The 17,362-nt window shown below is 42.1% G+C and overlaps 1 protein-coding gene and 1 long non-coding RNA gene across 6 annotated transcripts in view; one reads left to right on the plus strand and one right to left on the minus strand.

Moving 5' to 3' along the window:
• Slc9b2 (solute carrier family 9 member B2) overlaps positions 1 to 17,362 on the plus strand; it is a 34,139-nt gene that overhangs the window by 12,427 nt on the left and 4,350 nt on the right. For 4 of the 5 annotated variants that reach the window (XM_087633283.1, NM_001109385.2, XM_087633291.1 and 1 more), the window contains 8 exon segments: positions 2,298 to 2,468; positions 3,761 to 3,903; positions 4,665 to 4,792; positions 6,171 to 6,346; positions 9,277 to 9,383; positions 10,038 to 10,187; positions 10,987 to 11,095; positions 13,185 to 13,321. In XM_087633283.1, coding sequence (XP_087489409.1) covers positions 2,298 to 2,468; positions 3,761 to 3,903; positions 4,665 to 4,792; positions 6,171 to 6,346; positions 9,277 to 9,383; positions 10,038 to 10,187; positions 10,987 to 11,095; positions 13,185 to 13,321 — 1,121 coding nt within the window. 5 annotated transcript variants of the gene reach the window in all.
• On the minus strand, positions 1,788 to 11,504 carry LOC147996565 (uncharacterized). The gene is made up of 3 exons (XR_015676976.1): positions 11,016 to 11,504; positions 3,732 to 3,891; positions 1,788 to 2,523 (listed from the first exon to the last, which is right to left on the minus strand). It is a non-coding gene; the product is annotated as an uncharacterized LOC147996565 (long non-coding RNA).

The raw sequence follows: 17,362 nt of genomic DNA on the forward strand, positions 1-17,362 counted from the left end.
AGGGAGCTCTCACAGAACTTTTCCTCATTTTCATCCAGGACAATGAAAAAAAATATGATATGTTATACTTTAGGTGGTGCATGTTTTCGTTGGGAAAGTGAGATTCTGAATCAGTGTGGAAAAAAATTTAAACTATTAGGAACACAGAAAACCAGGCTTCAGTACACGAACTAGCTGAGAGGCCATTCATCATTTGATACTTTCTCTTCCCTCTATATTATTTTTTTAACTTTTACCACCAAAAATATGACACCTAGCTAGTTAAAACATTTATAATAAAAACATATACCTTTTGCCTGAGGAATGTGTCAAAACGAATAATGTGATTTGAGGTCTCGTTTTTACTTTTATCTTTTTTTTTTCTTTTCTTTTTTTCGGAGCTGGGGACCGAACCGAGGGCCTTGCGCTTGCTAGGCAAACACTCTACCACTGAGCTAAATCCCCAACCCCTACTTTTATCTTTTTAAAAAAGGATTTTGTGGCACTGTATGCTCCTGTATGTGCATGTGTGTATGTTCCCATGCATGAGGGTGCATGTGTGTATGGAAGCCAGAGGTGGATGTTAAGTCTTCTTCTATCATGTTCTACATATGTGAGGCTGGGCGCAACACTCCTTGAATACCTTGGGTCATGGAACCCTGACCAGGATTGACCTCTCTGGGTGGGGGTGGGATGAGGGGAGGGAGGGAAGAGGATGAAAAGCTGGGATCAGGTGGACTGGGCTCTCCGATGGAGAAGCTGCGGCTCATGGGAGGCTCGGTGTGTCTGTTATGTGCAGCTGCACATGGAAGAGGGATTATTACACACAGACACACAGGGCATCAGGGATATCGTACACAGCTGAATGAGGAGACGGGGTTAGCAAACCTCAGTGGGATCAGTCTCTAGGGGAGCGATCTTTAGGCGGTGACCATCCGTGGCAGAAAGCTAGACTGTCAGCCTTTGCACTTGGCTGGGAAGAAGGCTTTGCCACTCCACGGTTCTGAGGCATTGGTCTGTGATATGTCTGTGCCCATATCAAGAACGCACGCTCTGAATGCACTCCGTCATTGATTCGCCTGGTCTAGCTAGCCAGCTTGCTCTGGGATCCCCACCTATGTCCACCTATGAGCACTGGGGCTACAGGTACATTGTCCTATTGACATCAGCACTTACCTACTGAGCTATCTTAATGGACCGAGACCTCATTTTAAAACAGAGCTCTTCAGGACATTCCTGGAAAATGAGGGCTCCTGGTAGACAAGCATGCGCTCACTGCTCTCCTCTGGTTCTCCTTCTGAGGTGGATGGCTTCGTTCCGTAATCCACTCCTGCATCTTTTTAACACAAGCAAGCTCCCCGTAAGAAGCAATTGTTACGTGAAAGTTCCGTCTCCCAAAGTCAGAAGTGACAAATCGGTAATTTAAACTTGATCTAGGCATACCTTACAATGCACACATAAACACCATTCACACTCGTATTTCGGTGTAGGGAATGAAAGGAGAGGGAACTCTTCAGAGAGGTCTTAGCCTGGATAAAGAAAACCTCTCAACTGTCTACTTGGGGAATAATTAAAAAGTTCAGCTAATGCTCTAACGAAGTCATACTAAGCAGCTGGAAAGCTGTGTCTTCCATTCTGTAAGACATTCTTACAGACATCATAGCTTGTATACTCTCCTGGAAAACACTGAAAATGCCTTGGACATTTCATTGTAACAGTGGCTTACGTCTCTGAGGAAAGTGTTTTTGAGGTTTTGGAAAAGGAGGCATTGGGTTTGGTCGCTGTGTTAATTAACTTTCTCACTGTGATAACACAGGCATAGACTGCGTTTTATTTTTTTTTAAGTTAGATAATTCTAAGCAAACATTGACTCTAAAAGAAGTGGTGGTTAATATTTAATTCAAGGCAGAACTAAATATGGAAGTATAACTGGAGTTCAAATATTCTCAGATTTCTGCTAAGAGGACACAGACAGTGTTTGTTCTCTGTAATATTAACTCACTTTACAGACCAGGCCGGCTTCGAACTCACAGAGTTCTGCCTGCTCTGCCTCCAGAATGCTATGATTAAAGGCATGTGCCACCATGGCTGACCTGCTTCCCTGGTTCTTAACCTGTTTGGTAATCATTTACTTGTTCACATTCCTTGTGTCCTTTATAACTTATGGTTATAAACATTTGTATATGGATTTATCTTTATTTAAATATAATTTCAGAATACATCAAAGCTTGCATATAAAATGTAGTTTTCCAGGCGTTTTGGTTTTTTTGTGTGTGTATTTATTTATTTTTACTCTTTTCATTGTTGGTGGGTTTTAGGTACCATGGTTGTTCTCCTATGGGCCGTGGTTTGGTCAATTACGGGCCCTGAATGTCTTCCTGGAGGAAATCTGTTTGGAATTATAATCCTCTTCTATTGCTCCATCACCGGAGGTAAACTTTTTGGACTCATTAAGTTTCCAACGTTGCCTCCTCTGCCTCCTCTTCTTGGTAAGTATTAAATGCTTCTTGATTTCCTCAGAGCTAATGAGTTTTAAAGACTAGTCTGGGAAATAAAGGAATAAAATATTTCAGTATTTGCTGTCCTGGAGATGAAGGGAAACTTTTGTTGTGTTTTGTTGATTTTTTTTTTTTGAGACAGGATTGCTCTGTGTTGACCTGGCTGTCCTGGAACTTGCTCTGTAGACCAGGCTAGCCTCAAACTCACAGAGATCTACCTGCCTCTGCCTTCCATGTGCGGGATTAAAGGCATGAACCACTATCTCCTGGCTTGTCTCTATTTTTATACAGTATCCTAACTTTAGTAAAAGAGTTTATCAGTGTGAGGTGTGGTACTTATGGAGACGAAGTATGAAAAGGGTATCACAGAAAGCATGGAAAATAGAGGCTTCAAGTTCTCTGACAGAGGAATCTTTCCCTTCATATGTACTTGTGGCCTAAGTTTTGACCCAGGTTTAGTTACACTGAACTATCCACAGCTAGGATATGAAACTTCTCATGCCTTCTATGTAACCACTTTCTGAACCAGAAACATTACACTTGCCTAAGCCATTTACCCCCTCCCCTCCCGGATGCCTTGTACACCTGTCTTTTCTGTTTCATCAGTTGCTATTGTTAGTCTTGTTCCTCTGGGGGCTGAAAGCTTGTTGCCATACTGTAGTTCCTAATATTTGTCCATTGTATAAGGAAGTCACAGTCATCTTCAACTGATTTTATGTTCCTCATCTTGTATAAAATAATGAAGGCAGTCAGTGAACTGTGAACAAAGGAAGAGGCACCCTCTGACGTGGCAGGGTACTGTCTGTTTACCATAATTATCTTCTGAACCTTTGCAAAGTGTGTTACAAGTATCTTACTAAATTGTCTTCTGTGACGGTAAATACAGAATCCATGTCAGTAGCTATTTTTTATTGATGGCTCAGGGAATCTGACATTGCAAATAACTCTAGGAGGTGTTTGTACTCAGGGACAACTGAACTGAAATTGGATTAAAGCGTTGTCTTATTGAGGATTTGATTATCATTCCCTCTAAATGCTATAACTTTGTATGTCCCCTTTATATTCAGTTATCCAGACAATATTACTATCCTAATCATTTTATGCATAAAGTATTACATTGATCCTTTTACTATATGTGCTTCTTAAATTAAGAATTTAACCTTATTTCATCCAAAGACAAAGTGAGTCCTGTCTACATTGTAGTCTCTGTCACATATAAAGTGCTTTTAAAAAAAAGTATTTCCTATTTCAAACCTTAACCATTCCTGTCTGATCCATTCAAGGCATGCTGCTAGCTGGGTTTCTCTTGAGGAACGTCCCAGTCATCAGTGATAATGTCCGCATCCAGCACAAGTGGTCGTCATCTTTGAGAAGCATAGCCCTTTCTGTCATTCTGGTTCGTGCTGGCCTCGGTCTGGATTCAAAGGTATGGAGCATGAGTTTCTAATGATCGAATACCAAACATGTTCTTCCCATATTACAAGTATTTATAATGATTAAGCTTCAGGAAATGAATGTGGAGAATGCACTCGACAGTCTCAGGAAGGGGAGGAATTATTCCAGGCAGGGCCACTGTGGGAGTCCAGATGCTCTCACCCATGTCACCGTGGAGGGGAAAACACAGATAAAATCATAATTAGAGGTGATGACTATGAGGAGACAAAGTGTGTCAAGCCCTGTACATGCATGCAGGGCTAACTATATTGACTCAAGGAACTACTTACCTTAAGGCAAACAGAATGAGTCTTAAGTGTGCTTTTGAACATGCTTTTTACCTCATGTATACCTTTGAATGCATGAATGGTTCTTTGGAGACAATTTTCATTTGGCCTCATTTGGGGCCATGCGCCACAAGTCAAATGAATGGTCAGACAGTTTGTAGGTCAGAAGCGCATACTCTGAAGTCAGCCTCGTGACTGTAAACTAGGACCCAACACTCACCAGTTTCATGAACTGAGGCCACCGACTTTATCTCGTGCCTTCTTAAATAGCAACCCCTAAAGAGAGGAGCCATAGTTCTGTACTGCGGGATACCTGGGCACACTGTCTCTCAGACACGAAGAATACAAAAAGCCTGAGTAAAGCTGAAGAACCCATGACGGCCAAGCATGGTCTGAGAAGGTGCCGGAGGTCATAGTGTCCAGTGTCATCGGGGACCATATCAGTGTGACCGCTCTTGTTTTTCAGGCCCTGAAGAAGCTGAAGGGTGTGTGTGTGCGACTGGCCATGGGTCCCTGCATCGTGGAGGCCTGTGCGTCTGCCCTTCTCTCACACTTCCTGATGGGGTTGCCATGGCAATGGGGGTTCATCCTGGGGTAATTCTTTTCTTTTCTTTTCTTTTTTTTTTTTCCAATTCTTTTCATCTGAAAATATCAAACGACATTTGGAACTTCCTGATTCCATTTAAGAGAGTGTAAAATAGCACCGTTTTAAAGCACCAGCACCATGAAATACATCATCCGCGCTTCTGCACCATCTAAACAGTTTAGCTGTAAGAGAGAGTTTGTGTCTCTGTAGCTAATTTTTGCAGTGGTTACAGTAAACTAAACTTCCAAGGAAGCCATGGGGTTTGCTGCTGTTGTTTTGTTTTTCTCTATGCCTGATGCCTGATCCCCAGGCCTGGGCGTTAGATGGTGGATCCCACCCCAGAGCCTTCAGAAGAGCTCGAAGCTCGGTGCTCCTCAGCAGACATTGTGATTTGGTGTTTTCATGTCCAGTGCGTGGGGGCTATGAGACGTGCATATGTTAAAAATATATAACAAGAATTTACTATTTATATGTGGTGGACAGGAAGATATTCTTACCTGTCAGAAGGAGGGCTCGGGGCCACTACCTAGATTCCAGCTCCTTCCCCATGATTTCCAGTTAGCCAGTCTCTCCATGCCTCCATTTCCTTACTTGTGTCTATTTCATAGTGTCACGGTGGTAGTGAAATGAGTTCCTGTGTGTGAAGGTCTTGAAGTGGGGAGTTGAGAGCATAGTCGGTATAACAGCATAACTCTTCCCAGTGTTACCTGGTTGCTCCTACTAGCTCACTGCCCACGTCCTCAGAGCCTCCTCCTTCAGATCCGTTGTCTCATGTCACTCAGAGCCTCCTCCTTCAGATCTGTTGTCTTATGTCACATCTCAAGACCCAACTGAAGCCCTGTTGCAGTTGAGATGCTCGTGGTAATTCACATATATGAATGTGCATGTACATACATATATGTATTTATATATCTTTTTAAAGATTTATTTATTTTTTTTATTTGTATGAGCACAGTGCAGCTATCTTCAGACCCACAGGAAGAGGGCATCGGATCCCATTACAGATGGTTGTAAGCCATCATTTAATTGCTGGGAATTGAACTCAGGACCTCTGGAAGAACAGTCAGTGCTCTTAACCGCTGAGCCATCTCTCCAGACCATATAAAGCACCTACTGGGGCCTAACTTCAGTGCTAACTCAATATTTCTCATGATTCACATATTCTACCGCAGGTCACTGCAAAACAGACCGTTTGTGGATATACTTCAAAAGGCAGCGTGCTATAGAACTTTCTGCCTGTGCGTTTCTGCTTCGGTGTTTCTGGGTTGTTTAAGAGACCGCAGTCATCCAAAGTCTAACCTAACCTGTAAAAGTATAGAAAAACGGAGCCACTGTTAGGAGTTTCGAGCTTAGCTAGGCCACAGCGTCTGACATCCGGCTGCTTAGTTTTGTCGTAGGTGCTGTGTCTCCTGCTGTTGTGGTGCCTTCAATGCTCCTTTTGCAGGAAGGAGGCTATGGTGTCGAAAAGGGAATCCCAACTTTACTCATGGCTGCTGGCAGCTTCGATGACATCCTGGCCATCACCGGCTTCAACACGTGCTTGGGTGTGGCCTTTTCCACAGGTAGTCTCAGCTGACCAGAGCAGGCTATTCTCTTACGGTGTTTAAACTGCAGAATGATTACCTAAGGCAGTGCGTGGGGAGGGGGGGAATGCGTGGGAGGGAGGATACGAGCGTGGGGCGGGGGGATGCTGGATCCCTCCCCAGAGCCATTACAAAACGGAAGCTGCTTATCCCTGTCTTTGCCCTTATAGGTGAAGGACAGGACTGTAGGAGGATACAGGGCAGGGAGGGGAGTTCTTCTCGGATCGGCCTAGGGGCGTTTAAGTGTAGAAACCGCACCGCACAAAGGGTGAGGAGGTTTTGTAGTAGCACACAGGAGAGACAGCAGTCCAGGTGAGACGAAGGCTGGGTGGGATCCTAAAGTCGGAGCGTTTTCTGTTCTCCTGTCTCGAGCTTTGCTCATTCCCTTGTAAGTTAGTCTTCTGTAAGTCCTGGTTTCACAATGGCACTTTCTTGTTCTATAACTAATGAGTGTTCTGATTCCCTGTGAAGACCTAACCGGTAATCACCTTCAGTTTAACTCTACTACACGACTCTAAGCAGTTTATATTTCCACTGCTTGCCTTAGCTGTAGAGTAGCATTACCCAGGGAGCTTTATTTATTTATTTATTTTTGATGTAGCCATTACCTTAGACTAATTAAATGAGCACCCTTGGGGATGTAAACTAGTGTAGCCATGACTAAGAACCATGGCTTCAAGGCAACAGGGTTTGCCTTAGGGTCACAGAGGAGGCAAAAAAGAAAGATCAAGAGGCTGACAGGAATTCTTAGAGGAGTCCCTTTGAGCTTTCTACAGCTTGTGCATCCTCCTGGCTGACTTTGCTGTGTCACCTCTGCCTGCCCCTAAGGCCTGTTGTCAGACGTTTTGAATTTGAACCTGACTAGATTTCCTCATAGAATTTTTACGTACGAGCCCAAGAATTTTGTTTGTTTTAAACAACATTTTACCATCCAGGAAACTGAAACATATTAGTTACATTCTAAAGTACATTTTTTGGGGAGTAAGGGAGGTTGAGATAGGGTTTCTTTGTATAGCCCTTGCCGTCATGGAACTTGCCTCTGTCCACAGGGCTACCCTGGAACTCAGAGATCCACTTGCCTCTGCCTTCAAGGACTGAGGCTAAAGGTGTGTGCCACCGCTCCCGGCATGTAGCACTTTCTTTCTTGAAATAGCTTGAGCATCATGCTATTATCCCAGATGGGCTTTTGTTTTGTTTTTAGTTGATAGAGCTGAGATAGGCCTAGGACCTTGCTCCTGTGAGGCAAATGACCTGCTCCCCCAAAACCCCGCACATCCACTAGGGCGCTTTTGACATGTGCACCATTAGCCTTCCAGAAAGCTGTCTTTGCCAAGTAAAATTATGTGTCGGGATTTGGTTTTAGAGAAGTGCTCATTGCAGCAATAAGAAAGCACAGTGAGCTTTTGTCTCAAGACAGTTGAAAAAGTGGCTTTTTGAGCTGGAGAGATGGATTTGGGGTTAAGAGCACTTGCTGTTCTTGCAGAGGACCCAGTTTCTTTTTTTTATTAATTAATTAATTAATTTATTTATTATTTATGAGTACACTGTAGCTGTCTTCAGACACACCCCAGAAGAGAGCATCAGATTCCATTACAGTTGGTTGTGAGCCACCACGTAGTTGCTGAGATTTGAACTCAGGACCTTTGAAAGAGTAGTCAGTGCTCTTAACCACTGAGCCATCTCTCCAGCCCGAGGACCCAGTTTCAATTCCCAGCACTTGCTTGGTGCGCAGAACCATCTGTAACTGCAGGACACCCTCTTCTGGCAGGCACACATGTGGTATGCAGACAAAATACCCATACTTATAAAATAAACAGAAAAGAAAAATGGCTTTAGATGAAGAACAATTTTAACAATTTTCTGAAGGATGTCTTAACAAAGACTTGATTAAATTTCCTGAGCCCTGCTTGCTATGGTGGGAAACAGTTTCTATGGCCCTTTGCATTGCGATATCCCAAAGGGATTAAATCACACACAAAGCAAAATCCTTTTTAGGGAAGTTTAACAAATAATTTGTTTCAGGCTCATTGTTTTTACAATAAAGAATTGGGCAGACGGTTTATTTTCTTAGACTCTTACGTTTCTCTGAGCTGTAAATTCGGTGCTTGTAACTTGAAAACTCAACCAGTTCGGTCCCTCCTCTCCTCTGTTCATATAACACAGAAGCCAGTTCCATCCCTCTTATCTGCTCTTCATATAGCACAGAAGAGCAGGCCTGCTGTGAGTGGTGGATTATGTCTTTCATAACTTGGCAGGCTTGAGAAAACTATTGTTAAATAAGCCTGCGGAAAGCATCAAGGTTACCTTGTGCTGGTTTTGAAAGTTTTGTCCAGCGATGTGCTTCCTCTTCTTAAGAGATGGAAGCTGTTGGTTTATTTTGTCTTTGAGACAGAGTTTTTCTCTCTGTCTACCCCTGGCTGTCCTAGAACCTCCTCATAGACCAGGCTTGGCCTGGAACTCAGAGATTCTCCTACCTCTCCGGAGCTCCTGAGTGCTGGGAATAAAGGTGTGCTCCACCGTATCTGGCTAGAAGCAGATAATAAAGTCATGTCTATATTAAAAATGTGGAGAGTACGGGGCTGGAGAAACAGCTCAACGGTTAAGAACACTGGCAGCTCTTCCAGTAGACCCTCGATTTCCCCAGCACCCACAGGACATGTCCCCACACTCCAGCACCAGGTCTGACGCCCTCTTCTGGCCTCCTTGGGTACTGCATTATGTGGTACACAGATAATACATGCAGGCGAAACACCCATACACAAAATAATTTTTAAAACCACAGGGCATAAGAAATGTCTGTAAGAATTCCCTTCCATGTGGTTATGTGATTTAGCTTGATGTTAGACTGAAGCCGGTGAATTTATGGATTTAGGGTCCCGACTGGAGTTTTTCTTCCCATGTGTTTGCAGGGTCTACAGTTTTTAACATCTTCAGAGGCATCTTGGAGGTGGTAATTGGTGTGGCGACTGGATCTCTTCTTGGGTTTTTTATCCAGTACTTTCCCAGCAGGGACCAGGTAAAAGAAGTAATATGAGAAAAATCATGTCGTTAATTGCCAATGGCAGAGCCTTCTAGAACACCTTCCTCAGAGCTGGCTCTGCAAGACATACTTAGAAAATGGTCCCCAGGTTTACAGCATTGAGTACTTTATTGGTGCTGTGCACGAGCTCCTAACGCTAATCTGATAAGATCTCTACATTTCAAGTTCCAATGCAGAACAATATCAGATACAAAATAATAGGATATGCAAGTTTGGGGGGGAGGGTTGTGTCGTTTTTAGCTAAATCAACATTTATTATGGCTTTCTGAGTCCAGCTCAGTGTCAAATACTTTAAATTCTAATGTCAAACAGATAAGGCTTCCAGCATCTTATTTTAACATGGTAAAACATATCAAAGTTCCTCGTAATGGGAAGCAAAAGCTTACTTCCCTCCTCTCTCTTAATTTTTCTAAGATCGAAAATGTGGATATGAAAATGTTTCTATATATGCATATTTATGAATATATATTTTGAAATTTCGGAAGATTGATAATGGCACTGGAAACCCAAATAAAGGAAGTATTGTGTGTACAACATTCATTTTCATCCTAGATATAGAATAATCAATTGTTAGAAATCGGCTATTTGAAATAATTGAGCTAAGCACCTTGTATTGTTTCTTTCTTCCAGGACAACCTCGTGTGGAAGCGAGCCTTCCTGGTTCTGGGCTTTGCTGTGCTAGCTGTGTTCAGCAGTGTAATTTTTAGCTTCCCGGGGTCAGGAGGACTGTGCACGTTGGTCATGGCTTTCCTAGCAGGCATGAGGTGGACTGACAAGAAGGTGAACTTCACTGTAACGTCATCTGCGCGCGACGATTTTTTTTTTTTTTTTGATAAAATTCTTTCCTTTCGGCTTTTTTGCTTTTGGTCTTTTCGAAACAGGTTTTCTCTGTATAGCCCTGGCTGAAGTTGCTTTGTAGACCAGGCTGGCCTCAAACTCACGGAATCCCCCCCCGCCCCGCCCCCATGCCTCGGAGTACTGGGATTAACGGCCTGTGCTACCACGCCTGGCTGTTTCGGAGGGTTGCTCGTTTGAATTATATTGTGCACATTTTTCTCAACTGTGCGGTCAGAGTAACAAAGCTTTAAGCAACCTAAGCTTATTAGCCTTGATTTTTTCGTTTTGTTTTAGTTTTTTTTTAAATGACTTATTTATTCACGCGGTTTAGGTGTATGAGTGCCGTGGCTTCAGGTCCACCAGAAGAGGGCATCAGATCATAGAGATCTGATTGTGGTTGTGAGCCACCACGTGGTTGCTGGGACTTGAACTCAGGACCTCTGGAAGAGCAGCCAAGTGCTCTCAACCACTGCAACATCTCTCCAGCCCCCTCCTTTTTTCTTTTGTGGACGTGGGGTATCATATCCCATTATGGCTTCGAGTCTCCTGTGTAGTTCAGGCCGCTCTTGAGCTCCCAACCTTCCCACCTCAGAGCGTGGAGCTCGCCCGTTAGGCTAGGTTCGCTGGCTGACCACTGAACTCTGGGGATCCAGCTGCCTCTGCTTTCTCATTTACAGATCTCAAATCCCTGTCCCAAATCAATCATAGCTTAGTGATGAAGTTTGCTTTGCTTCTCTTTCAGTCAGAGGTGGAAAAGATAATTGCACTTACCTGGGACGTTTTCCAACCTCTTCTTTTCGGCCTGATTGGAGCAGAGGTATCCATTGCGTCTCTCAGAGCAGAAACGGTTGGTAAGAATTTCTCAGGGGTTCTGGTGCTAAGATTCTGCCTTCAAATCCTGTTCCGGAATTCTCTTCAGGAGGCATTTGTTTACCCCACCGCAACAATTATGTAAAGATTAACCTACGTCTCCGCCTAAAGAATGATGCTTACTAATCTAAGTGATAAATCACCCCACACACACACACCACGCTCATGCACACACACACACACACACACACACACACACACACACACACACACACACACACACGCTCATGCACACACAACGTGAAGATGTTCATCCAGCCTGTTCTGATGAAGAACTAGAATTTTAAAGGTAGCAGTTGTTAATGTGTTCTCATGGGATGGAAATGTTTGCTGTTCGTTCTTTATCCTGCATTCAGGCTGCACCGCGTTGAGATTGTCTTGACTGACAGCACTGCACTTGTAATTATTCACTTTGCAAGCATCAGTCCTCTCCTCACAGCTCAGTAGCCTTCCACTCATACCCGGAATCTGTTCCTTGCCACCTCTCCCTGCCCCCTCCGAATTGTGAAGACTTCCCCCTTATTCTTATTTATCCCAAAGAAATGTAGATAGATGTGGTATTTGGTGTGTCTGCATGCGAACATGGATGAACCCGTACACCGCATGCCTGTGTGTCAGCATGTTGCATGTGAACACGGTGTACCCATGTATCAAGGAGATGTGGAGGCTCTGGGCTCAATTCTCACTTTCGGCCTTTGTTGAAGCAGAGTCTTCCATAGCTGCCGCTGTGCTGCGTGTCTCAGGCAAGCTGGCCGGAAGCTTCTGGGCCAGAAGTGTCTCTGCCTCCCATCTGAGGAGTGCTGGAGTAACAGATGCAGGCCAATGTATCCAGCTTTTTAAGTGTGTTCCAAGGATTGAATTTGGAACATCAGCCTTTAGGGACTAGCTCTTTAACCCCATCTACCTGACCCTCTGGTCTATTTTTTAATATGCTATCTACAATTTTGTTTTCTTTAGAATCTAAAACCTTTCTGTCACATTTCTTTTATTTTTTTAAGATTCATTTATTGTATGTATATGAGTACACTGTCTCTGTCTTCAGACACACCAGAAGAGGGCATTGGATCCCATTACAGAGGGTTATTAGACACCATGTGGTTGTTGGGACTTGAACTCGGTACCTCTGGAAAGCAGTTAGTGCTCTTAACCACGGAGCTATCTCTCCAGACCCTAATGTGACATTTCTTAAAAAGCCATCTCTCTTGTCTCCCTGTCTATCATTTAATACAGCCATGCTAAATCAGTGGTTGTCAACCTTTCTAACGCTTCAACTTCTCATGTGGTAGTGATCCCAACCATAAAATTATTTCCGTTGCTTTTTTATAAGTAATTTTGCTACTGTTATTAACCATAATATAAATATCCAGTGTGCAGGATATCTGATATGCAGCCCCTGTGAAAGGGTCATTCAACCCGGAAGGGTTTCTGACCCACAGGTGGAGAGAAACTGCTGTGTTAAATAAACGCAGAGGAAAATGTGGGTCTTGCTACAAAGTGTGAAGTGTTCTTGCTACAAAGTGTGAAATGTCGTGGCCACCCAGTGTGTGATGTACTGACATTGGCCTGATGGCTCTCAAAATAGGAGGAAGGCAGAAGCATCAGCATCTAATTTAGATTTCCATTTAAGAATTCAAATATGGGGCTGGAGAGATGGCTCAATGGTTAAGAGCACTGACTGCTCTTACAGAGGTCCTGAGTTCAAATCCCAGCAACCACATGGTGGCTCACAAGCATCTGTAATGAGATCTGATGCCCTCTTCTGGTGTGTCTGAAGACAGCTACAATGTACTCATAATAAATAAATAAATAAGTAAGTAAGTAAATAAATAAATAAATCTTTTTAAAAAATTCAAATATGTTTGATTAAATTCTGGCTTTATAAAGCAAAAGATTTGAAGCAATGGTATGACTGAACTTACTCATTTCTTCATCAGTTATATGCCACTGATTCGTATTTGATGTTTTACAATTATTTCTATTGAATGTTTTACCGTCATTCCACTGAAAATATTCTGAAGTGTAATTTCTCCTAGCATCCCATTATTTCTAAAACCCGACCATTTCTTTCAGGCCTTTGTGTTGCAACCCTTGGCATTGCAGTGTTGATACGGATTCTGACTACATTCCTGATGGTGTGTTTTGCTGGTTTTAACATAAAGGAAAAGATATTTATTTCTTTTGCCTGGCTTCCAAAGGCCACGGTCCAGGTAAGTGATGTTAGCTGTGACCTCTATATGACCCCTTCAAACACGGAGTGAGAAGACTTTCCTGTGTTTGGAGAAAGTAAACAGTTGGTAAATGACAGACATAAGTGACTGAATGTGTGGTTGGGTAGTCGGTTATGAAGATTTTACACTAATCTACTCTCAAGTCTTCTTTATGATGGCTCATTCACCAGAGTGAAAGTAAAAAAAAAACTAAAAACTTGCTATAAGACGAGAAAGCAGTAGTGACCAGGCAGAGCTGAGCTTTTAGCATTCAAAACACTAAGTATCCTGAGAAGAGCCTTCATCTCCCATCTCCTAAGAAGAGAGACCGGAGGGGGGAGAGAGGGTGGGAGGAAGACAGGCAGTCAGTAGAATGAGCATGGCCCATCTTAATGTTTGGAAATCCATCAACAGCCATGTGTTTGATGATTTGTCCAGATCTTTATACATAAGGAAAGAAAGAGTGATTGAAAGGGAATTTAGATTGTTTTGTTTTGTTTCGAGACAGAGTTTCTCTTTGTAGCCCTGGTTGTCCTGGACCAGGCTGGCCTTGAACTCAGAAGCCCCGCCTGCAAAAGAATTTAGAAATGCTTTCTCCTGCGTTTCCCGCTTCCTCCATGGTTTCACTGTTTGTGGATCTGCTACCCATGGCAGCGTGGTCTAAAACTATCAAATGGAATCATAGAAAGAAACATTTAGGTTTTAAAGTGCATGCGTTTCCAGCGCCACAGTGCAGTGTTGCACTGGCTTACTCCATTTTGCTTTGACTGCCGTGGGCTGTGCATGAATCTCCGCCCAGCATGTCTGCCTGGTAGACACTGTTCACCGTGTTGTAAATGTCTTAACTCTCCCATTGACTGCTGTGTTCAAGGATCGTTCTTTTACTTAAAAATAGTGCCAAGGGGCAAGAACTTTGATTAGAGCAAGTTGTATGTGACAAATTGAAGCCATGATGAGGCTTTTCTTTAAAGTTAAAGGGTAAAAGTTCTTGATTTGATGAGGTAAAAAAAAAAAAAACCATGTCTATGGATAATTTGGTGCTATCCATGTTGTCGTTGATCTACTGGGTATTGTGTTTTATAAATCGGCAGAGGGGAGTGCCTCAGGGCCCTGCCAAAAGGGTCCCTCTGACCAATCAAGCCATGTGATGGGCCTACTATAAAATGAAGTTTATTTGAGATCTGGAGGAGGGGTAGCAGCAGAAGAGGGAGGAAGACAGAGAAGAACAGAGAGGGAGAGAGAGGGAGAGAGGGAAAGAAGAAGAAGAAGAAGAAGAAGAAGAAGAAGAAGAAGAAGAAGAAGAAGAAGAAGAAGAAGAAGAAGAAGAAGAAGAAGAAGAAGAAAGAGAGAGGGGGTGAAGAGACTGGTTACAGACATGTGGGAAGAGAGAGAGGCAGAAAGAAAAAGGAAAAATGGAGAGGGAGAGGGAGAGGGAGAGGGAGAGGGAGAGGGAGAGGGAGAGGGAGAGGGAGGAGAGGGAGAGGGAGAGGGAGAGGGAGAGGGAGAGGGAGAGAGAGAGAGGGAGAGGGAACCACATAGTCCTTACTGGTAAGCCAGGCTCCTTCCAACTGTTGAGTGGAGCCTAGAGGAAATGCTAACACTGGGGACCTTGTAGCTAACAGTCATGACTGGGGGCAGACTCTTATGTTGATTTCCTAAATAAGTAGTGGATAGTAACTAACTCACAGCTAACTAAACATTATGACAGTACCTCAGTTAGTTAACCCGAAATTTGTACACAAATACACAAATAGATAACTTTGACATTGTTGAACATGCATTTATCAGGATATCTGGAAATGCTAATTAAATTAGAATTGTATAGGTTATCATTTCTTACCAATATTGTAGATCTATGACTGTGTCCTCTATTTTCAAGTTAATTACATGAAATAAGTCAAGCATCCAATAGCCTATCTTGCAGTTTGGAGTATGCAGACTTTTCAAATCATACAATGAAAGTCAGATATACAGTTAATTTAGGGGGATTGGGAGGATTCATCTATGCTGTGATTATATTCTAGACTGTGGACTATGGATCTATTCAGTCCAGAGACATTTCCAGTCTCATTTTTCATGAGACTTTCCCAGGTATCTTTAAGGCATAAATGTGAAGAAGATAGTGTAGTTGTACAATAAATTTGAATAATTTGTCTGCCTGGTAATGCAGCTTCCAAGCTTCTATTATCTATCATTCTATTAGCATTAGTTGGTAAATACCAAAGTGACTGACTTTACTTCTGTTTTTTGGTTTGTTTTTTCTTTTTTTTTTTTTTCTTTTTTTTTTTTTTCGGAGTTGAGGACCGAACCCAGGGCCTTGTGCTTGCTAGGCAAGCGCTCTACCACTGAGCTAAATCCCCAACCCCTGTTTTTTGGTTTGTTAAGTCGAAGACTGATACTCTTGTACCATGAAAGCAATTTTTAAAACAAGGAGAAATTATATATGTATATGTATATATATGTATATACATATGTATATATGATATATGATGTGTTGGGAACTGTATGTCTTGTGGAATCAAACACAGTCTCTCCTATTAATCTCATGGAATGAATTCATGAGATACACTCATGGGTATCAAATATTCAGACACTCTAGATGCTATATGAAAGGCTTATTGATTTCTTATAACTTAAGCATTTCTCCTATATTTTTTAATCATCTCTTAATTACCTGTCATAGCTAATATGATGTAAAGAGTTCTTGTACTAGTTAGGGAGCAGTGATGAGGAAAATGTCTGCACATATTCACACAGATGCAGATTTCTGCAAATCCTGAGCTGAATTTAGCAATAAAGAACAGCTATAGAAGGGCTTTATTATCGTATATAGAATTTTAGTTTTTCTTCTGTTGTCACTATATAAAAACAAGGAGGCTTATATGTGCATGCATGTATACAAATATATATACATACATGTGTGTGTCCTTCTTAATACTTTGGTCTATAATCTGTCATAATAAATATATGCATATATTAAACATATTTTAAATCACAGTTTGACATGCATGTACATCCTAAAACGTACATGCACATATATATGACACAAGGGTACAGAAGAGAAATAAACAGTGCAGTGCAACACAAGATGATCTCGCCAAGAATTCATAAGATGATCAGCTACTTATTGCCAGAGAACCCATAATAACAAAGAACCCAACAAATAACAGAGGGACAGAATGAGTTAAACTCGCTTTTCTTTCTGTCCAGTAGTGTGGCATGGACATTGCAGAACTGACAGGTGGCTGTCAATTTCAACATGGGCCTCTCACCCGTAGTTTCACTGTGTGCTACCGTTTTCTTCCAGTTGGGAGGTCGAGGGGTGCATGTGTCCATTCTATTTGGGGTAAGAGTCCATGTCAGTGCCTCATCCCTGCTGGTCACTCAGCAGCCACAACATGGACACGGTTAAACTAGTTGGAAAGAGACTGGAAACACAAGATGTCTATTTTATCAGCAGTCACCAGCTGAAATCCCGAGTTCTGGTACAGAAGAAGAAGGGCATTTGGATGTCTGTGGGTATCAGAATCTGTCACTGTGTGACTGATGTGTACTTTCTCTCTTATTTTATTATCTCTGAAGCAAACATTGTTCTTCTATTTGGAATAAGGAGTTAACCAGATGGATTAATGTACCTTTCCCTGTGTAAACTAATAATATTACATTTTGCCTTTAAAAGAAAATAAGAATTTTCGTAATGTATTCCAATAGACACAAATTAAATACAGTACTTCACCAACTCCTGGGGCAAAAAATGTACCAAATCACTAGTACATTTAACATCATTTTGAAGGGTTACCACTATTGTGTTTCAGACTGTTTGAGAATTAGCATATACTCCAGAGAAAATATACCGATTTAAAATTTGTCTAATAAATATAACAATCCCTTTAAGCTTTTTATTTATTAAAATGATAAGAACAGTATTAAGTTGGGCCAAAAGACTGAGACAGGATAAATACTTTCTTTACTAGTACAAATTCTTAAAGTTAAAATATAAAACAAACAGTAACTCTCAATCTTTTGCAAGAGAAAATTATC

The sequence above is a fragment of the Rattus norvegicus genome, chromosome 2, assembly GCF_021556685.1.
Source record: "Rattus norvegicus strain SHRSP/BbbUtx chromosome 2, alternate assembly SHRSP_T2T, whole genome shotgun sequence".
Taxonomy (NCBI): Eukaryota; Metazoa; Chordata; class Mammalia; order Rodentia; family Muridae; genus Rattus; species Rattus norvegicus.